At 41.4% G+C, this 23,058-nt stretch overlaps 1 protein-coding gene across 1 annotated transcript in view; it reads right to left on the reverse strand.

Moving 5' to 3' along the window:
* Positions 1–23,058, reverse strand: part of VTA1 (vesicle trafficking 1) — a 362,316-nt gene that overhangs the window by 132,467 nt on the left and 206,791 nt on the right. The window contains exon 5 of the mRNA XM_073627853.1: positions 18,518–18,629. Coding sequence (XP_073483954.1) covers positions 18,518–18,629 — 112 coding nt within the window. The remainder of the gene's footprint in view (positions 1–18,517; positions 18,630–23,058) is intronic.

Here is a 23,058-nt window from a genome sequence, read left to right on the forward strand (position 1 = left end):
TAGGCCCAAAGCCTGGGGCCTACCCAGGTGGCTTCCGGCTGCTAGGCCTGACCGAGGCCTATCCGGGTGTTCAAGTTTATGCAAAGAAAAGTCTGCCAAAGATCCGGTAACAATTCTAGAGGGATGGAGTTCTAAGAAAGCACCAGAGGGGACTTTTCATGAGCTGGAGGCTATGAACTGGCTGGGAGGACTTCAGAGAGAACTCATCCAAGAGAATCGTTGCATGAAGCAGTGAGTAAAGTTCAATTATTAGAGGAGACAGCTTGGCCTACAAAGTACAGATCTGCTGGTTCAGCTTAAAGGCTCTTATTCCTGTACTGCTTTCTGCCTTATCTCACCTATTTTTGTCTAAGGAGTCTGCCAATCTGCCTGTTGCTGGTCGCTACTAAGGGTGTCCTGTGCCCTATTCCCCTCTCTCCCACATTTTCTTGTTGTAAGAAATAAACTTCTCTTTTGTTTAAGCATAAAAGTGACTGGTGCCCAACTTCTTTCTTGTTCATCACCCACCATGCCCACAAACCTGCAACCTGAGAATGTATGTCCGCCCTCCCTACCCTCATTAGTCACCATCAGGCTCCCGGAAAGTCGGGGTAGAGGCTACACCTGTATTTAGCTAGCAGCGGGTTAAAGCCCGCTGTTGGCTGACATCACTCAGCTGGTCGAGACTCTGGAGGGATCCTGACTTTTATGTCGGGATCCACCCAGATGATTGGTTTAACCTCTCTGTGAGCTGCTGAGAGCCTGAGCCGGCCACTCCCGCCCCTCCGCAGCCTTGCGCTCCAGCGAGCACTGGAGGAGCAGAGCAGAGAGGCAGTGACTGACAGTCAGTGACACTCTGCTCACTGAATACTGAGAACTGAGCGGATAGTGGTCTTTGGTCACTCAGTTCACGGTGTAGAGATGGCAGGGGACAGGTGCAGCATCGGATTAATACTGCATCCACCTAGATGAGTATGAATTTTTGGGTTTATTTTAATACTGAACTTCTCTGTTAATCTGATTTTATCATTTTTTTTTTCATTCAAAGTTTTTATTGAAATAAGTGAAAAGGAGAAATAAAACATAGTTTACAGTGCTTCAGGCGCAGATGCAACTGCGTATATTGGTTTCCATACATAACATTGAAGCATAAGATAGCTAACATGGAAGAGCTAGTTGGTTTTGATTTAAGAACCGAACTTGCAAAACATTGCGTGTATGACTGGTCCTGTTAATTGAACGACATATTTCTGCAGTATGTTTAAGTGGAACACTTTAAGTCACTTCCAGGGAACAGTTCTAACCTTAATCAAAAGTTTAAAATTATTGATAACCTTGACTTCTGCTGGAGCAAATAGAAGCATCTGTCTTCATAATCAAGATGAAGGATGTGCTCAGTATAGGGAGAGTAAAGAGAAGAGAGATTTAGAAAAGGAAAGCTAGGTTTAGGGGGGGTAGGTACCTTACCCGTGCTATTTCAGTGAGTCATGTAAGTCATATTACGATCTTACAAAGGTCAATTTCAGATGTATCATCATTATCCCAGGGTATATCAGCATTTTATGAATATTTAAAAATCAGCCAAGGTTGCCATGTTTTGTGGAACCTTTCAATGTTGCCTTTATCTTGTGCCAGGGTGTCTTCCATCTCATAGATTTCGCCTATTTTTTTTACCCATTCATCAATTGATGGAGCTCTAGTGGAGTTCCAATGTAAGGGGATCAGTGATTTGGCCGCATTGAGAAGATGCTTTGTCAAGGAATTTTTATATCGTTTAAAAGAGAATTTGGTTATATGTAACAGACAACAAGCTGCATTCAGTTCTATCTTTGTGTCAGTGATTTTTTTAATTAGTTTACACACTTCATTCCAGAAGGGTTCAATCTTGGAGCAATGCCACCAGATGTGTACCAGAGACCCCCTTTCCGATAGGCATCTCCAGCACAGATCAGACTTCTGTGTATCCCATTTGTGTAGTTTGTCAGGTGTGTTATACCAGTGCGTCAGCAGCTTATAACCTGTTTTTTGAAGTTTTGTGCTGATAGAGCATTTGTGTGTTAATATGCAAGCATACCTCCATTGTTGATCAGTTATTTCTTCTTTTAGTTCCTCCGACCATCTCCTCCTGTGTCCGCTTCCCCCCGTATCCCCCGCATATCTCAGCCAAGAACATGCGACTGAGGTAGCTCTATCAAGTGGCCTTCCTTCTTTGCACACCGACTCTAGGGCTGTCAGGGGCCTATATAATTGTTGGGTATTGTTAAATTTACCTAGATAGCTCCTTATTTGGAAGTAAGTCCATTGTCTCATATGTGGAAGGTTTTTTTCCGATTTAAGTAGTGACCAATCTTTAAATTTATTGTCTGTGTAGCAGTCTCCCGCCAGCAGGGGGGCGTTCTGTGGCAACGGATGGAGTGATGGGTTGTGCATGCCTGGTATAAAGTCAGGGTTATCCGACAACGGTGTCAGGGGGCTTGGTAAGGTGGTAAGCTCTCTTCGTTTAGCTAGTTTGTTAATAATTCTCAAAGTCGTGCCAGTGATTGGGTGTTTGCGTAGGTTGTGTGGGTAGCTGTTCGGTGCAACCCAAGGCGAGAACTTCAGTGTGCATGTGGATAACTCCTCTTCTAGTGCAACCCAATCTTTCATGTGGTCATGGCAGTGCCAGTCAATGACTCTCGCTATGTGTGATGCATGATAGTAGTGCTGGAAGTTTGGTAGGTTAATGCCTCCTAAGTCTTTAGGTTTTGTTAGTGTGGTTAGTTTGATTCTTGGTTTTTTGTGGTGCCACAGGAATTTCGAAATCATAGAGTTTAGGGCTCCAAAAAATTTTTGGGGAATCTCGATCGGCAGTGTGCGTATTAAGTAAAGAAATTTGGGCAATATCACCATTTTTACTATCGCTGCTCGGCCAAACCATGAGAAAAACCCCTCATTCCACTTTGTGAGATCTGCCCTGCATCCCTGAAGGAGAGGTGTGAAATTTCTCTCAAAAATGGCGCTTAGTTGTGGGGTGAGCCATGTCCCTAAGTATTTCAGTGTTTTAGGATCCCATCGAAATTGGGAATTGGTCTTGGTCTGTGTAAGCAGTCTCTCTGGGAGGGAAATGTTTAAAGCTTCAGATTTCGTATAATTTATTTTTACGTTGGATATGTACCCATAGTGAGCGAATTCTTGTAGGAGGTTGGGGAGAGTTATTGTCGGATTTGTTAGGAAGAATAAAAGGTCGTCGGCATAGGCTGCCACTTTATATTCTTTGTCTTTGATCTGAAATCCATGAATTGCTGTGTTGTTTTGGACTGATCTAATGAAGGGTTCCAGGGATAGAATAAATAACAGGGGCGAGAGGGGACATCCCTGTCTGGTCCCGTTAGTAATGTGTACTTTTTTAGAAAGTGTGCCATTTATTTTCAGCTCTGCTGAAGGATTTTGATAAAGTGCGGAAATCCAGGCTATCATATGTGTGCCTAGGCCGACTCGTCTACATACAGTCAGCATGAAATCCCACGCTACTCGATCGAAGGCCTTCTCCGCATCAGTTGACAGGAGAAAGCCCACGATCTTTCGCAATTTCACTGCGTGAGTGAGCAGAAGTGCTTTGGTTACGTTATCCCTGGCCTCTCTGCCCGGCATGAAACCTACTTGTTCCATACCGATCAGTTTTGGCAACAGCGGACCCAACCTCAAAGCAAGCACCTTTGCAAACAATTTGACATCCAAATTCAATAGAGAGATGGGTCGGTAGCTGGCGCAGTATCTGGGGTCTTTACCCGTTTTTGGTATCACCGTGATGTGCGCTGATAATAGATCTGGGGTTACTGCTCTCGGGGTAGAAAGTGTGTTCAAGGCGTCTTTTAAGGGATTAGTGAGAATGTCTATAAAGGTCTTATAGTAGGTGGCTGAGAACCCATCTGGCCCCGGGCTTTTACCTGATTTGAGGTGTTTAATGGCTTGTTTGAGTTCAGATGAAGTGATTGGGGTTTCTAGTAATTCTATGTCTGATTGTGCTAGGGTTGGTAGTCCACTATTAGTTATGTATTCCTGTATGATTTGTGTTCTGTCCCCTGTCATATGTGGTTGCTTGTGTTGTGGAGGTAGGTTGTATAATTTTTTGTAGAAGTCGTGAAAGTGACTGGCTATAGCCTCTGACGCGATGTCTAATTTCCCCTCCTTGTTTCTAATGCCCGCAATGTTGTTGGTAAATTTTTGTTCTCTCAGGGCTCTCGCCAAGAACCTACCTGCCTTGTCTCCAGACTCATAGTAAATTCGTTTTTTGAAAAATAGCATCCTTTTGGCTCTAGAGTCAAGTATCTGTTGTAAATCTTTTCTGGCTTCTAATAGGCTCTTGGCTGAGGCTACAGAGAGGGATTGTTTGTGCAGTGATTCTAGATTTCCAATTTGGGTGATCAGTTTCTTTATTTTGGCATCTCTCGCTTTTTTATGTCTGGAACCTAATTCTATAAGCGTTCCGCGAATTTTACATTTGTGCGCCTCCCAGACCATTAATGGATCTGCCTCAGGTGTAATGTTGTGTGTAAAGAATTCTGTCAGGTTTTTAGTGATCGTGGGAAGGAGTGATTGGTCTGTCAGAAGTGAAGCGTTCAGTCTCCAAGTTGGTTGCTGTTGTGTAGTGTTTTGTAGGTCCATGGAGATGGAGATCGGGGCGTGGTCTGAAATCGTCTGTGTGCCTATGCGGGCGCCAGTTAGTTTAGAAAGATCCCTTTGTGGGATGAATAAACAGTCCAGTCGTGCGTATCTACTATGTGGGATTGAAAAGTGGGTATAATCTCTTCCTTCTGGGTTAAGAAAGCGCCAGGAGTCCACCAACTGTAGCGTCTGCAGGAGTGACTTGAGTTTTTTAAGTATTTTGTATGTAATACACGTCTTGCCGTTGGAAGTATCCAACAGGGGGTTCAGGGGAACATTGAAGTCCCCCCCTAGTATCAGGCAGCCCTGAGCAAACTCCTGGAGCTTTCCCACAATGTCTTGACAGAATGTAATGTGTGCTTTGTTCGGGAAATAGACATTAGCCAAAGTTATTGGAGTGCTTCTATATGAGCCCTTCAGGAATACAAATCTTCCTTCCGGATCACACATTTGTTCAGTTAATTCAAAGGGTACATCCCTACCTATAAGGATAGATACACCCTTAGACTTAGAGTCAGCGTTGGTAGCATGGAAAGCTCTTGGGAAGTGTACATTTGTGAGTCTTGGTATATGGTGTGTCTTAAAGTGGGTCTCTTGTAAAAATACGAATTGCGGCTTACCTTTTTTAAGTTCCCTCATGAGGATAGAGCGGCGTTCAGGAATGTTTAGGCCCCTGATATTGTGTGACACTAGCAATGGGCGAGTGCCCAGGGATGAGTAGACCATGGTGGCACAGTATGAGGAGACGGTCGGAGGTCTTTACTGGGAAAACAAAACTGTTGTATGCAGGTTAATAACCACGACCTTTGTTAAAAACAGCACTCCTATAGCAAGCTTATCTGGTACCTTCAATATAATAAAAGCGGAGTAGGTATAAAAGGAAGAAGAGGGAGATAGGACAGGGGAAGAGAAAGAAGAGGAAAGACAGAGAATAGGAAACACTTGTTTAAAGTAGTGGGAGAATATTACTTTGGTAGTCCTCTAGTCCGGGAGATCTCCTATTCCCCCAAAGTAGAGGGGCCACCTAATGTACTGCAGCTATTCCCCTTGCCCCACTAGGAGGTCAGGGAAGCTCTGTGGGGTCGCTGGGAGGCGACAACAACCAGGGTACAGTCCACCTGTCAATCCGCAAAAGTGTAGATTGATCAAGTAACCGCAAACAGGGCTAGCCTCAGTAAGGCACACACGGCTAGTTCAATTGAAAATTAAAATGGTAAATCATCATTTATACCAGACAATGGTATAACAAATGTAGATGGGCAGTTTTTTTTTTTTTTTTTTTTTTTTTTTTTTTAAAAGCGTAGTAGTATAATATAGTATAACATACAAGACCTCAGTAAGCCAAAGTATCATTATAGTAAATATAACATGCATTGGTCACCATAACTATTAAATGAGAACCGTCTCAACTTGTGGTGGCTAATATGCATATGTAGCATTATTTCTGGATTTGCTAGGTTATGGGACTTAGGGTGTCAGGTAGGTATGGCGAGAGATGTATAATGTTGAATTATAACATAGTTACTCATCTTCTCTCCCTATAAGAAAGTCCCCTTTCCTTTCTGCAGTTATCCGGGCTGCTGCCTCCATTTTAGTAGGTATGGTTTAAATGAGGGGCAGTCATGATGTATAATCAATACTTAACATACAATGAGCCACGTCCTGGGCAGATTGGTGTATTGATTATGTGTGGCCATCGTTCAGACAGCCAGTAATCTTTGAAATCAGACTGTGGTCATCGGTATTGTGAGCCAAGGTCCCAGTGATCTTTCCTAGGCCATCCGTAGTTGGAAAGCTTGGCGAATAAAGTGTTGTCAGAACGGTTCTTTGTGGGTTCAAAGTGGGACTCATTAGCAAGTGTTTCTATGATGTGCTGAGGTCCTCTAGAATGGACTGTGGCATTAGGGGGATGTGTACGCAAATTCTTTACCTGTATGTCTGAGATTGTGACGGAGTTTGGAACGAGTAGTTGAAGCGGTAGAGTCCTGTGATGATACTTTAGTCCTCTTCCTGTTCTCTAGAAGTGCCAGCCAGGCTTCTCGGGGTGTCTGTTGCAGAGCTGCCTCCTCTGTTTTGTTTATATGTTTTCGGTTGTCTCTTGTCTGGAGACGAGAAGGGTGAAGAAGGTGGGCTTCTCATGACTGGGGGTTGTAGGAATTCAGCGTACCATTCCGGAAGGTCCAGTTGACCTATGTCCAACATCTCGCAGAATTCCGGGAGATCTGCTGGTGTGCGCAGAATGCATTGATGCCCCTTATGTGATACTGTGAGAGCGAACGGGAAACGCCACGTGTACTTTAAGTCTTTTGCTCTCAATTTCTCCAATAGAGGGCGCAAAGCGCGGCGGTTCCTTAAAGTGATCTGTGATAGATCCTGAAAGAGCATGATTGTAGCTCCATTAAAGATGATCTGATCGTTTCGCCTGGCTTTGCGCATAATGTCTTCTTTTATACCGAAATTTTGCAGACAGCATATTATGTCTCGGGGTGGTGCTGTTTCAGATCCTCTGGGTCTTAATGCTCTATGGGCTCTCACAAAGTCAATCTGTGTCTTCTTGTCTCTCTAATAGTGTGTTAAAGACTCTCCTAAGGGCTGGGACAATTTGGTCTTGTTCCACCGATTCAGGGATCCCTCTCACCCTGATGTTGCATCTTCTGCCCCTGTTGTCAAGGTCTTCGATATGTCGATTCATATCTATGAGGTGCTGCACATGTGCTGATGTAGTCATCTCTAGTTTGTGGATTGCTTTGTCTCTGTGCCTGCCAGCGCTTTCAGCAGCAGCCATCTTCTCATTAATCACCAGCATGCTTGTTTTTAAGTCTGTGATGGCCGCTGAGAAGGTCGCTTTGATGTCTGCTGCAAACACTGACATGTCAGCGAACGTCAGGGGATGATCCGGTCTGGACTTACCCCGGCCTGTGTCTTCCGTGGCTGAGAGAGAGTCCTCACTGCTTTCTTCCTCATGAGGCGTGGGCGCCATCTTAGGCCTCGTTGTTCCTCCACGGGCCGCCGACTTGTTTCTGAATATGTCAGCGATGGTGCTATTAGCTGGCGTAGCTGAATTGCGGCGCAGTCTTGTGCGGGGGGTCAGATGAAGTTTTCTGCCCGGCATCTGGAAGCAGCTGGTCGGGTAAAGGCTGTGAGCTGCCGTGTGTGTCGAGGAGCTCCCTCAATGTGCTGCCATCTCCATTGCTCACCAGGCCACGCCCCCCTGATTTTATCATTTATGTTAAAATTATGGGACTCAATCAAATTCTCCTGGTGCCTCACTCCCCTGTTTCTCCCACTACTGAAATTGATCCAATGCGCCCAATTCCCTTCAAGAGGAAGTAAACTCAGGACCTCAAATGCTCCTTCTTAATAAATCTAGTCTAATAAAGCATTCCATAACATTCTGCATTACTGTTTCCCCCCTTCAGATGTTTCTTACTATTTTTCCAGTTGATTTTAAATTCTTGCTTCCTGGCAGCAGCCAGCACCATCTCAGCTACTGTCTTCCGAGTCTGCAGTGCAGTTAACCTCCACCCTTTTTGTTTGTCCCTGCTGTTACCTCGCACATGCTCAGTTATGTTGTAGCCAAGCCTCGTTTTCATTCATGATTGCATATCAAGCACAGACAGGTGGGCAAACATTTCAGCATATGTTAACTGTCTAGGGTTTTTTAACACTGTAAAATGCATTTCACTACATAATGCAGCTGATCTCCTTGCTCTAGGGTGCCATGTAATGTGCCAAAGTTTACACCCTCTGTGTAACGTTGCAAGTCACATGGGGTGTTTCAGGAATTGAACGGCACTGTAATCTTGCAGGATCTCGGAACAGTGCCGCAGAGAGGAGATGCATATTTATGAATGGACTGACGACACAATGAGCGTGCCGTGAATCAGGGGGAATATGTGCATGCGCTGGTGCTGTCATGAAAATGAACAGGACTGATTACAAGCAAAAAGAGCAGATTAGAAAATAATGATTTAAATGGGGAAAATTTATCGAGGAGAGTTTACAACCACTTTCAGGTTGGGAGGAACCAGCTCAGTTCTGCTGGTGATCTGAACAAAACCTTTGTGACATACACTCTTTTGACCCACTCTGGCAGATGGTCATTTCAACAGTTACATTCGGACCATGATGCTCCGCTGCGGGCCCATTTTAGATATATGCACATCAGGCATTTCCTTAACACGTTGATATGGAACCATTTTTCCACTTTATTATTGACAAAATTTGAAATTAATTGCCAGTCAGATCTTTACGCTAAAAGGTTGAATTTCCTTAGTTTACTTCTCTATTGCTAACACCTAAAATAATCCCATAAGACACATTGGGAGACTGAGTTGAATTTACTGTTAGATCCGGAGGACTGGCAAACCGTATGGTTGCCAGTAATGAAAAGTTCTAAAAATGTACACATTTTGGAGAATTACCATGAAGTACTGTACACATGGTATTACACCCCAGCATGCAAAGCCTGAATTCTCCCAAATTACTCTTCTGCTTGCTTCCGGAGCGGAGGTGATGGAGGTACCATGACTCACAATTGGTGGACTTCTCTGGTGGCAAACAGACTTTAGAAAAGAGTGTATAATTGCATTTGTTCCTCGATGCACATAAATATCTGAAAAAATCTCAAAGCTTTGTTCAACAAACCCATACTGGGAATTTTTCGCTCAAACCATCCACTGCTCATCCATTTGCAGCCACCAGCTTAAAAATAGCCAGGGCATGGAAGACCCCCATAGTATGCCTTGAGGCAGTCAAAAACAAGCTTACAGATATATTGATTAACAAAAAACTTACAACTGTCTTGGCAGATTCTCATTCCAAATTTCTCCAGATTTGGCAGCCATGGATATTCTACTTACAGCCTGAAGGATTTAATCACTCTATAGTGTCTTCATGAGCTAACTGAACAACAGACCCAGAATTCCCTACTTTTCAAAACCCTCTTCTTTACTTAACTTTTTTTGTTTTGTTTTTTCATTTTCTCAGTTTCTTGGTTCACTGAACTGTACTTTATTTTCAGCTGAATGATCATTGAAATTTTTGATACATTTCTACACTGTGGTTCACTGCTACGGTATACATAAGCTAGTTTTATGAACCTCCCAGGCATGATAAACTGTTTATGTTGATTATATGCTCCCTCTATTTTGAGGTTTATAGATTACAATCTCTACCACTGTGGTTACTTGTATTTGTACAATGTATTTAATCCATTCCAGCAATATCTGACGAAGTGTTTTGTTATAGCTTGTTTGTAATTTTTTTATTTGATTCTGTCGATAAACCCCTTTGTAAAAAAAAAAAAAAAACCTCAGCAAATCTGCAGTGATCAACTGCAGGAAAACATAGCCATTTCTGTTTATTTACAATCACAACTAAAAAGTCTTTACTTTTGCAACTTTAGTGTATTAAAAAAAAACCTGTCCCTAAAATATGAGCATATAGGAGCAACCTGTTTTAAACCAATTCAATTCCAACTTTAGTATAAGCTAGTTAGTAGTTACAGTTGATTATTTTTAGGAAACTTTAAGAATTAAAAAAAAAATTGCCTCTAAATTCAAGACGTGAGTTATGACCACAGAAGAAGAAAATCTTTAATTCCACATTTCAAAGCACCTAGCCTGTAGGCGTCTGGTGAATCAAAATCAAACCAATGGTTTATATAAAAGAATAGACCAAAAAAGTGTAATGGTGATAAATCATGTCAATGACTTCAATAACAGAAATAAAGGGTAAACAGTATATTTTTAGCGCCCCTTCTATATTTTTCTTGGTGTATCACAGGAAAAATAAAACAAAATCCTTAGGCATAAAATCTTTTTGTGCCATAAAAATTATAGTTTATTTCTATGTTTGAAAAAGCATGCACTCAAAATGTTGGAGAGCTAACCAAGAGACACCTGAGACTGACCTCTGTGAAAGATTAGGCTGTGCCGTTCTGTTTGGTTTTCCAAGGATTAGTGGTACACTGACAACATGAGCCTCCTCACTAAAGTAAGGGAAGGACCATGCACACACAGAGAGTGTCTTTGTGGCTATAAAAACACTGGCTGGTGTAGGAGTGTGGTTTCAAGAAGCACATGGGAAATTGTATATTTAAATGGTAAAAAGGGAACAGAAAGTTTGGTATATTTAAACATGGGCTCTTATTAGCCTCTGCCTTGCAGCTTGTTGGGTTGCTTATTTTCTTCCTCTGCTTACATATGGAAACAGGCAGCAGATTAGTGTGAGCATAATACAATAACAACACTGTTCCTGCTAAAAAAAAAAAAAATAAAAAAAAAAATAATGTTGCCAGTACAGCACCTATCATCACATGCAGCACAGTATTATGTTCAAGTAAATGTTATAACAATAATACTACTTACTTTGGTACATATCTGACACATAAAAATGGCTACATATAAAAGTCCAATAGAATAGTATGTCTGCACAACATCTGAAGTTTGTACTGTAGATTAAAAGTGAATGACATATTTTGCTCATTGCAGCGTTTCTATGTCAACACATTTGTTTTGTCTTATTACATCCAGCAGTTGGTTAAATTGTATCCATGCCCAAATTTCTGTGTCTTATTTCACACAATTCAAAAACAGTATTATTGCACAATCTTTAATACATTTCTAAGTCTACTGTATATTCCTTCAGAATGTAAAAAATATAGCACATCTTTTGAAAAAAAAAAGACAGAGTTTCCATGATTCATGGCCAGTGAAAAGATGAAAGCTGCAATCAAAACATCGTGCCTGCCTTTAAGACGGTATATAGTCCCTAAGTTGCAAACTTTCTACTGACAGATTTTGATTGCCTTTTCCTTCATCCTCAACTATACAGCATAAAAATGAACATTTCAAGTGGCACAGTGTGTGCAACCCCCATCCCCCATCGCACTAACTCTCACTTTAACCACTCTGTTTTCTTCTTCCTATTTTGAAGCTTAAGATAAATGCAAACCTTCACTAAATAACATTGAATTACTGTGTATCATAGGCACTGCACATCTTAAATAACTGCCATGTATTTTTTTTTAGTTTTGCTAATAAAAATAAGATTTTTGTACCTACCCTAACATCTTTTTCTTTAAAGTGATACTAAAGCTTTGTTTTTGTTTCATTTTTTTAAATAACCACCGCCGACACCACCCTGGCTCCTCCCCCTCGAGCAGTGCCTGCCCCCTCCCCCCCCCCCCGAGAAAGCTGCTTGTCCTGGGGGCACCGCTGCATGCTCACTCCTGAGCAGACGCTCTATGAGTCCTTAAGACACAAAGCCATGGCTCGGCCCTCCCGCTCTCTCCTCATTGGCTCACTGGCTGTGATTGACAGCAGTGGAAGCCAATGAGCTCCCGCAGCTGTCTCGGCCAATGAGGAGGGAGTGTAGCCATACAGCCAAGGCTATTGTGAACATCACTGCATCGGAGGGGGCTCAGTTAAGGACTGGGGTGGGGGGGGGGGGAGGAAGAAGGTGGCGGCAATTCCATGTATAAAAAAGTTACTTTACTGTAAATCCATTACAAACGAGGACATGACATGACATGCAGCTAGTTCAAATGTTCAGCAGACTCCAGAGGTGGTTCTGGCCAGCTCAGTAGATTGCTTTAAGAAAGGCCTGGATTCTTTCCTAAATGTACATAATATAATTGGGTACTGACATTTATAGGTAAAGTGGATCAAAATCCGATTGCCTCTCGGGGGATCAGGAAGGAATCTTTTCCCCAGCTGTAGCAAATTGGATAATGCTTTGCTGGGAATTTTCACCTTCCTCTGGATCAACTGTGGGTGTAAGATTGTGTATATGGGATTGTAAGATATTTTTTTTTATTTTATGGTTGAACTAGATGAACTTGTGTCTTTTTTCAACCTAACTATGCAACTGTGTTTCACTCACCTGTGCTTAGTCACTGCAATGACTAAGCACAAGTGTGTGAAATGTGCCTGCTGAACATTTCAGCTTGCTGCAAGTCATGTCCTCGTTTTTAATGGATTTATAATAAAGTAACTTTTTTATGCCTAGAAGTGCCACCACCTTCTTATTCCTTTCTGCATTCTTTGGCTTTGGACCAAGGCTGGCACCCAGCTCCCTTTACAGCAGTAGAGACCTCACGGGATACCCGATACAACTCCTCTGCTTCATATTGTAAGAATTGGGGGGTGGGCCCTGGACACACAAGGTTTTTTAACTTCATGCATAGAATACATGAAGGTAAAAAACCTTCAGCCTTTAGAACCACTTTAAGTGTTTGAGAGGTACAGGAATGTAGTAATTCTTGGACATATGGGTTATAGGAGGCTGACACAGGTGGCAAACAGAAAAAAAAAACACTGAAGGCCAGCTGCCACATACCCCACCCCTAGCTGACAGATAGTTTTTTCCTAGTGTCTTAAGGAGGTTGGACACTTTTTTCCTCTAGATATATTCTGCTACTTTGGGTATTTTTTTTTTTTCTTCTGTTGGCAACATACTTGGTTCTCCAGAGATGTTTTTTTCCCTCCAATCATGGTGTTTAATATGCTGCTCAAAATGGATTCTATGCAGCAGTTATCTGGATCAGCTTTTCCTCTGCAGCAGTCTTGAGACTGTACCCAAAAACTGCTGGACTTCAGAATGCGGGGCTAGGCTGGAATGTGACCCTTGGGCTCTGGGCACTGCCAGTGGCTCTTTGCAGACCTTTGTGTACAGTGTTAGTCAGCCACAGGGTGCTCTACAGGTCCAGAGCCTTGGCACAACCTCTGGTGTGACTCGGTCTCTGAAGATTCTGTTTGCAGGCCCATTGATGGAGTGATCATAACCTGGACTGTGACCTTTGGGAACTGGGCTTTCCATTATGGCCCTTTCCAGACCTGTATGTATTGTGTCAGTTAGCCATAGAGCACTCTCCAGTTTCAGAGCGGTAGCACAGCCTCTGGTGTAACCCAGACTCTCTTTTTACATAATGCCTCCAAATGTGGCAACGATATCCTGGCAAGTTGCATTCCAACACTGAGCTCTATATTGTGGCACTTTCCAACACTGTTTTATGCTGTGATAATTAGCTACAGAGCGCTTTGCAGTTTCAACGCAGTGATACAGCCTCTGTATAAGTGAACATCTGAATAGTGTGATATGAGCCTATTAGGTGACTTTTGGGCACTGGTCTCTATTATGTGACGCATTCCAGACATTTGTGTACTGTTTCAGTTGGCAGTCAACCATTTTCCTATTTCAGAGCCATGACACAGTCATTGGTGTAAACCCTCTCTCTGTAGGATCTCTCTCAGTGAGTAAGTCTATTTGCGCTTAGCACATCTTGATATGTAAGGCTTTTGCACTGGACTTTTGCTTTTGTTACTGCTCAGTTGCTTGTGCACTGTATTAATACAGTGCCTTGCAAAAGTATTTACCCCCTTGGCATTTACCTATTTTGTTACATTACAGCCTTTAGTTCAATGTTTTTTTAATCTGAATTATATGTGATGGATCAGAACACAATAGTCTAAGTTGGGGAAGTAAAATTAGAAAAAATATATACATAAAACTATTTTTCAGAAATTAAAAACTGATAATTGGCATGTGCCTATGTATTCACCCCCTTTGTTATGAAGCTCTGGTGCAACCAATTACCTTCAGAAGTCACATAATTAGTGAAATGATGTCCACCTGTGTGCAATCTAAGTGCCACATGTGCTGTCAATACATATACACACCTTTTTAAAAGGCACCACTAACCAAACACTGCCATGAAGACCAAGGAACTCTCAAACCAGTAAGGGACAATGTTGTTGAGAAGTACAGGTCAGGGTTAGGTTACAAAAACAAAAACAAATCTTTGATGATCCCTAGGAGAACCATCAAATCTATCATAAACAAATGGAAAGAACATGGCACAACAGCAAACTTGCCAAGAGATGGCTGCACACCAAAACTCACGGACTGAGCAAGGAGGGCATTAATCAGAGTGGCAGCACAGAGACCTAAGGTAACCCTGGAGGAGCTGCAGAGTTCCACAGCAGAGACTGGAGTATCTGTACATAGGACGACAATAAGCCATACGCTCCATAGAGTTGGGCTTTATGGCAGAGTGGCCAGAAGAAAGCTATTACTTTCAGCAAAAAACAAAATGGCACGTTTTGAGTTTGCGAAAAGGCATGTGGAAGACTCCCAAAATGTATGGAGGAAGGTGCTCTGGTCTGATGAGACTAAAATTGAACTTTTTGGCCATCAAAGAAAACGCTATGTCTGGCACAAACCCAACACATCACATCACCCAAAGAACACCATCCCCACAGTGAAACATGGTGGTGGCAGCATCATGCTGTGGGGATGTTTTTCAGCAGTCGGGACTGGGAAACTGGTCAGGGTTCAGGGAAAGATGGATGGTGCTAAATACAGGGATATTCTTGAGCAAAACCTGTACCACTCTGTGCGTGATTTGAGGCTAGGACGGAGGTTCACCTTCCAGCAGGACAATGCCCCCAAACACACTGCTAAATCAACACTTGAGTGGTTAAAGGGGAAACATGTAAATGTGTTGAAATGGCCCAGACCTCAATCCAATAGAAAATCTGTGGTCAGACTTGAAGATTGCTGTTCACAAGCTGGAGCAGTTTTGCAAGGAGGAATGGGCAAAAATCCCAGTGGTAAGATGTGGCAAGCTAATAGAGACTTATCCAAAGTGACTTGGAGCTGTGATAGCTGCAAAAGGTGGCTCTACAAAGTATTGACTTTAGGGGGTGAATGGTTATGCACATTGACTGTTTCTGTTATTTTGTCCTATTTGTTGTTTTCTTCACAATAATAAAAAAAAAAAAAAAACATCTTCAAAGTGGTGGGCATGTTCTGTAAATTAAATGATGCAAATCCTCAAACAATTCATGTTAATTCCAGGTTGTGAGGCAACAAAACACGAAAAATGCCAAGGTGGGTGAATACTTTTGCAAGGCACTGTATCTTTCAAAGTATTTTCCAGCACAGGCTGTTGGTGTGGCCCAGTAAGGGTACTGTATCATAAGTTCAACCGTTTAATGCAATTCTTCTCTTGAAAATCCCTTTCCTTTTTTCTAAGATAGCTGATCAGCCTGAGCAAACCTCATGCTGATGTCATCGGCAGTGTTCCTTTCCCGTCCTGCAGTTTAGGAGAGAATCTCTTCCTTCCTGCTGCTTCGAACACAGTGGATGATCTGGTTTTATTGGGGCTGGCCTTCAATATTTTTTTCTGTTTGCAAGCGTCCACCTTTTGTAGGAAACTGCATATAACCAATATATCTAAAGCCTCATACACACGATCAAATTGTTGGCAGGGGATTGTCTGTTGACAGACTGTTGTCCTAAAATCTGACCGTTAGTACGCTCCTTCTGACAACTGATGTCCAACTTTCGGCCAACAAATATTGAATGGCAGGCTAGTACATTTTTGGCAGACAACGGTCTGTTGTCTGATTTTCGTATCGTCAGTACACAAGTCCGTCACACAAAAGTCGAAAGTACAAACACGCATGCTCGGAATCAATGCTCACCAAACACGAAATTAGCAGAAGGGGCCCAAAGGGGGGCGCTCAAGAGCTGAAATTCCTTGTAGTACATCACTACGTTTGTGTTTGTTGGCTGACAACTCCTGGCAAACGCCCTTTGGACAAAAAACGGTTGGCCAACAATCTGATCGTGTGTACAAGGCTTAAGAATTATTACCTTCCAGTGTCCCTTGATAGACTTTACCATTACCACCTTTTTATTATCCTTTATTACCTAGAAAGTTAAACACACATACTGTATATAAACTTAAACTGTATGCCAAAAGATCTGCAATTCTAACCAGGCACTGTGAGTAACACCTAAGCAAGGTTAAACAGGCAGTGACATCACTATCTGTTCAAAGTAGATAATCCAGTGGTATGACTTTCAGGTGTTTGCAATTGCAGGTGTGTGGGCATAGGGTTGGGAAAGCCTTTACATAATTTTTTTTAAATTGTATTTTAATTTTTTTCAATGCTTGTTTCACTTAAGTTTACTGCTATCACAAGAAGAACAACAAATCCCTGGCAGGTACACTACATAAGAATCTTGATGCCTCCCCTGCACTCAGCCAAAGCAGATTGAGGACACAGTGTCCAAGATGCATTCCCTCACCAGCTATGCTGGCTGGGAACCAATGGCTTTGAATGCAGATGTACTCAGAGCTGAGTGATTTGTGGGTTTATGCACCAAAGTTTTTCACATCCCATTTTTGTGGCTGCTGTAACTACTACAGCAATGGCAGGAAAACCGGGGCAGTAAAGCAAACTATTTTTTACTTTCGACCTAATTAACAATTATGCAAAAATAAGCCTACATATTCTTTCTCATGCTCTTCAAAACATGAAGACAGCCCAGAAATCTACAACTGCTTAGAGAGACCTTAGCTCCTAAAGCTGTACTCCACCCTTTACATGCCTCAGTAAGACCACCCATAAAAAAGATGGACCAGAAGTGAGTAGTGGGAGCAACACTTCTACTCATGAAGTCACTATTTGCCTAAAAAGGGAAGTCCTTGTTTCTGCACTTCAGGATTGTTCTGCAAGTCACAGGAAAGTATGCGCAAGCACCTTTAGGTGCTTTATTTTATGTACTGCTACCAGATTAGTAGCTGTAATAAGAACACTGGTATTTAAATAATGTCACAAAACACATTGTTGTGGTGAGCCAGGTCAAATAATTGAATCAAGTTACCCTCAAATTCCAATCAGTTATATTCACAAATATTTTTAAGATTTACAAACAATTGCCAGGATGTTAGGATAACTCCACCCTCACAATCATATTTTGCATACATTTTAATCAAAGCCAATTAATAACCTAAATCAGACATCTGAATAACTCATAACTTATTGTTGCCATGGTGCTCTAAATGAAATTCAATATCTTTACTTTACCACGAAATTTAAAGTGATACAGTGTCCCTTCTATTTCTGTGGATGATAGCACTGTAATTTTAACAAAAAAATACATCCAAGTACTCCTAATCCATATACAGCTGTCACATGACCCAGCTCTTTCCCAGCCTGTCGGAAAAGAAATATAAGCAGGAGGAGCTGCTGAACATATGTTCAAAATAAAAAAAAAAAAAAAACAGCATTTGGGATACAGAGTAAAAATAATTAATATCAATAAACTGTTTTAAATTGTCATACAAATATATATTTGAAATCAAATCTATTATTTTTTGGCAATATCATGGTGTGGGCGGATTTCTGCCAGTCACATGCAGTGTCACGCCCCTCCAGCCTGTGTCTTAGAATATAAGGGAGGTGAAGCCTTCATCAATCAAGATGTAATATTCCACCCTCATTGTGTTTAGCTGGTTAGTGGGCATAGAGGATGAGGGAGTGGGCTGCCATTTACCACTGTGTATACGCCCACATGTGTCTCTACAGTCACATGGGCTGCTCAGATGGGATAGGGAGGAAATGCTCAGCTTAGAAACTCACTGAAAACTGAGCAACTGCAGAGTTGTCACCACAGCTGCAAATCCCTAGCTAAATTGGGGACATGGACAAAATGTGGAGATAGAGAGCAGCAGGATCAAACAGGTTTTTTGCAGCATACAGAAAATTAATCTCATAGTGACTGCGTTATGAACAGCATGTAATACATAATCTATTGAAAGTTTTTTTCTATGATGTGGGTTTAGTGACACTTTAAAAACATATTGTTTTTCTTAAAACAAATATCCTTCAAAGATCCATTCAACAATTTCCACTCCGGCCTTTGGATATCCTAAAAAATTATGTGTCCTTCTCTTCAGTTGTTTTTTTTGGATCTCTCCTCATTTTGGTTGTTGCCTTTCCTCTCCAAAGTTTTCTCCTGGTGTCCACAGCTGATCAACCATTCACAACAGAACTGTAATAAGGTTTTCATTTTTTATACAAAGAAGAGAGCTTACCATAATCTTCCCCATCTAGTCCAATTGGCCCAGCTTCTGGAGTCTGCCCATTCTTAAGACAATTATGAATATATGTTGCCTTCCATCTGGCATATTTTCTGTGTTGGAAATTCTGAAAGAAAAGAAATACAACTGTATTTACAGTGTTTAAAATGTATATTACTGATACGTGATAAGCAAAAGGAAATATCAACTATACAACACTTGCGTCAGACAACGAATGTTGACTCATGGAGACCCATTAAATAGTTCCCATCCTAGCCCAACGTCTTTTCTTGTTTTCTTGGCAAGATAGAGATTAAGGTTGGAACTATCATGTAATAGGGGATTTGAATCCATGAACCCAAAACTAAAAGTCTACAATTATAATGATATGGCAAACATTTTCAACAATACAAAAGTAATAAATATGTAATGTTGTCACCAAGAAACCGCTGATTCTTAGCAATGCTTCTTTGATGCCACCATATTATGTAAAATCAAGTTCACGTATTGAACATCTGTTAGGTCCTAGGGTCTTCTCCTGGTAAGCCCATACCCATATGTGTAGCTTCCAATACTTACAGTTGACAGCTGAGGTCCTAATCTGTGAATCAGAGCTGCTACTTGAGGGTATTTCTGTGCTGTGCAGCAGTAAGGCTGATGACAGACGGGCAACCTTGCCACTGACAATTTGTCAAAGTCAGCAGCAGCAGGATAGCTAAGAAGATGCCAGTTTGTCCCTAGGAAATCGATTTGATTGTAGCACAGGCAGCAAGACAATGCTCCTTTTGCTAGCGTTTGAGATTCAGCAGCGTGTAGGCCAGGGACAAAGTGACATATCTCTGCATATTGGTACATTCCAGGGACACACAGGTAGCCTTTTTAGCGATCCTGTCGCTGGTGATTTGTCGCATCAGAATCGTCCATGCAACATCAGTTTAAAAGCGGTCTCTTTACAGTGCTTGTTAAAATGTAAACAAACACTGTAGCTAATTGGGGCTGTGACTTGATAAGTAGTTCCGTGCTCCTAATGTGCTTAAATAGGGTGCCTCCCTAGTAGATGTGCACTCACCCTTGGGAGTCACAGCACTGTATATGAGTTTTTCTTCATTGTTCCACAAGCACCAGCACTTTTCACTGGGGACTGTTTTATTCATTGTTTGTTTTCAGCATTTTACATTTATTTTTTTGTATGTAGCAATATATTGCATATAGCATTTAGCGTGGTATATTTATTTTCTATTATCAATTGTTTACACCAATTTCACACTGCAGCTGCTCAAATCATGTGGTAATTTTTATTTTTTCCATGATATTAATACATACATGAGGTGAGTTTTATTGATAGTAATCTTTTTGGCGCTTTGGTCAATATATTTTTTTTTTTTTCACAATAAAAAAAATTAGATTAAAAAAAAATTGCAAACCACACAGGTGGAAGAATCAAGAATGCTTTAGTCATTTTCATTTTCTTGGATGCCTAATGTTTATTTTATTTTGATGTAAAATATTGTTTATGGGGAACATCCAGACAAAAAAAAAAGACACTGTACTATTGAGAAACCAACCTGGTAGGTCAAGTCTGCAAGAAGGATTGGGTTAAAATGAGCACTGCCCTGTAGACGGCAGCTGTCAGCACCTTGCAGATGCAAGGATCACATAAGGACACATACAAATAGATGGATGAACACGAATAAGAAAAATTATACGATCTACACAAATAACAAGGTTTCAGAATGCTAAAGACAGAATGCAAACTAAAATAAAGGTTAAAGAAAGGTGAATGTGGCTTAATAGATAAAATATGCAATAGGCAGACATTAAAGACACTGAATTAAGTATAATAAAAAAAGAGAAGAGCACTTCCCGATTTTTGTCAAGAAGTAGAGACTTTATCACCCTTCGTAAACATGTTCCATCTGCTTCATCATCAGTGTTCACTCCCCCTCTATACTGTATCTGTGGAATAGCAACTCCACTTTCCAGTTAGCTGTAGTGGAGGGCTCCTGTACACAAATTTGATGACAGGGCAGAGTAGGAAGTGACGTCACCCCGCACAGGACTCCAAGAAGTGAGGTATATACACCCGGAAGCTAGGTCTGAATACGGAGTCACTTGCACAGGTGGCCTGTAGAGCGAGCATCCCATATAATATACTATGCTGTTAATACCTTTTTGCAGGGAAAAGCATTGCAAAATGTAAGTGGGCATTACTTATGTGTTGTAATCGGCAGCTTCTTAAATAAAGCTTTAAAAGGTTTAACACTATAGAGCAGGGGTGTCAAACTCAATTTCATCATGGGTCACATCAGCAGTATGGTTGCCCTCAAAGGGCCAGTTGTTTCAGAGTTCAGGATTACACTACATAAATGTGCAAAGTTCAGGAGAGCGCTATGTACAAAATGCGGGGTTCAGGAGTGTGTTACATACAGAGTGCAGAGTTCAGGGGTATGCTGCATACCAAGTGCAGGGTTTAGGGGTGCAACCCCAACCCCCCATAAAACGTTCTCACAACTTTCTCCTACCTGGTCCGACTCTAGTGCCTCCCTGTGTAGGTGGGTCTAGTACTTCCCTGTGTAGGCAGCTCTACTACCCGTGTATTTGGCTCTATGACCTCCCTGTGTAGGAAGCTCTGTCTCCCCTTGCAGGGTGATCGTTCTCCCTCTCAGATTCTGGAGATCTTTCCCTGCTGTGAATGTGTGCAGGGATCTGTTAGATCCAGGAGCCACTGAAAGCAAAGATGTCCCTTGTAAACACAGAAGACTTCTGTGTTTACAAGTAACAGCGGGGAGCAGAGAATGGAGTTCTGCACACTCCAGCTGCAAAACTTGGTATGAGGCCCACATGACAAGGCCTGGTGGGCACGATTTGACCTGTAGGCCTTGTGTTTGACATATGTGTTATAGAGGCTTTGGACGGTGATTGTAGATCCATGGTGTGCTGGCGAATATGTACACTTATTTATAGCAGGGACACTTTAAACTGCTTGGTTAAGCATGGACACTTTTTAGCTATTTTGCTATATTTATTTGGTGATTAAATGGGCTTCTAGGAGATTTATTAAAGCACAGATAAGCGCTGTATAAGTGGCAAATTTTATAGTATAACACGTATTATTGGGTGTTGGGATACAGCAGCTGACACATAAGCCGTAATCCCAGTGCTGGTGAACAGTGGTAATAGTACCTCATGAGTAAATGATCAGACAGCAATGCAGTGTTAACCTTTGCTACTTGCAAACATGACTATAAGTAAAAAGGTTTTCTACTTTTGTACTTTTTTTTATAAAACAGGACCTTCACAATAATTTTTTTTCTTTCAAAAAAATATTTTTCTATTAGAACGCAATATTTCCAGGCAACAAAGCCACATACCATGCCAATTTTTTGCCCCCAAAGAGTAGGTGTCCTTATTAAATTGGGTTTTTCCTTCCTACCTTAACTAATTTACATCTTACTTTTTAACACCCCCTCCCTCCCCCCCAACCAGGGTACCTGTTTGAGCCTTTACTGTATTTGACAAAGAGTTGTGGAATCTTATTCTACACAAAAATATGAGCCTGCATGCTCTAACGATTCTAGCGATATTGTTCTATGATACATTTGTACAATGTGTTGTACCATTTTCCTATATATTTATGAATCGAAATGTTATTTAAAAAAACCCTCAATATTGCGTTCTAACTAACCTATGGCATCAAAGGAGTAATTTAATGAAATGCTGACTTGTAAAGGTTCATTGTCTTGCCTTACATTACAATGTGAGCAAATCTCTTGTAATTAGATTCACATGTAACTTTGCCCATCCAGCCGGCTTGCAGTTACCATAAACGTCCTTCTGGGGATCCTGCACACTGAATAGACCATTGTACAAGACCTGACACAGGTCACTGCATGCTTGAAAGCAGACTATTAAGTATCTGGGCTTCAAAAAAACACATGTACTACATAAAACTGTTGTGTAAGGTCTTTCATTTTTAGTGACACAATACCAACTGTTAGTGCAACAATTTAACCATGAGTGCTCATATTAAAATCACCTATGAAAAAAGGGAACAGCAACCTATATTTTCACATTTCTTTCTACTATTGTAACTTATAGGCATTGTATACAACCCCCATGATATAATTCCCAATAATCCTACTTTTCGGATACTCGTATACTTTTATTTACCAGATTGTTAATGAATCAGTAGTAATTTTAACAGCTTAAAGCAGTATTAACCCCAAAACAAACATTATATTGCAGCTTACCTATATTAAATGTAATGGTTGCATTCATTTTCTTTGTTAAGGCTTCCTTTTTTTTTTCTCATCTAGCAATTCAGACAGCAAGTCTATTATTAGTCTAAAGTACAAAGGTCTCCAGCAAAATGTATCAGTTTACATTAGGGATGCACCGAAATTCCGGTCGCCGAAACATATCGTCCGAAAATGGCCTTTTCAGCAATTAAAAAGAAAGCAAAGAAAAACGGCCGATAATGGAGCCGGAAATGGGGCGGGGCTCCGCCCCCGCTCTTGGTGCCGCCCATCATGGGGGTGTCCTATAGCTCAGAAGAG

Source organism: Aquarana catesbeiana, linkage group LG04, assembly GCF_042186555.1.
Source record: "Aquarana catesbeiana isolate 2022-GZ linkage group LG04, ASM4218655v1, whole genome shotgun sequence".
NCBI classification, from domain to species: domain Eukaryota; kingdom Metazoa; phylum Chordata; class Amphibia; order Anura; family Ranidae; genus Aquarana; species Aquarana catesbeiana.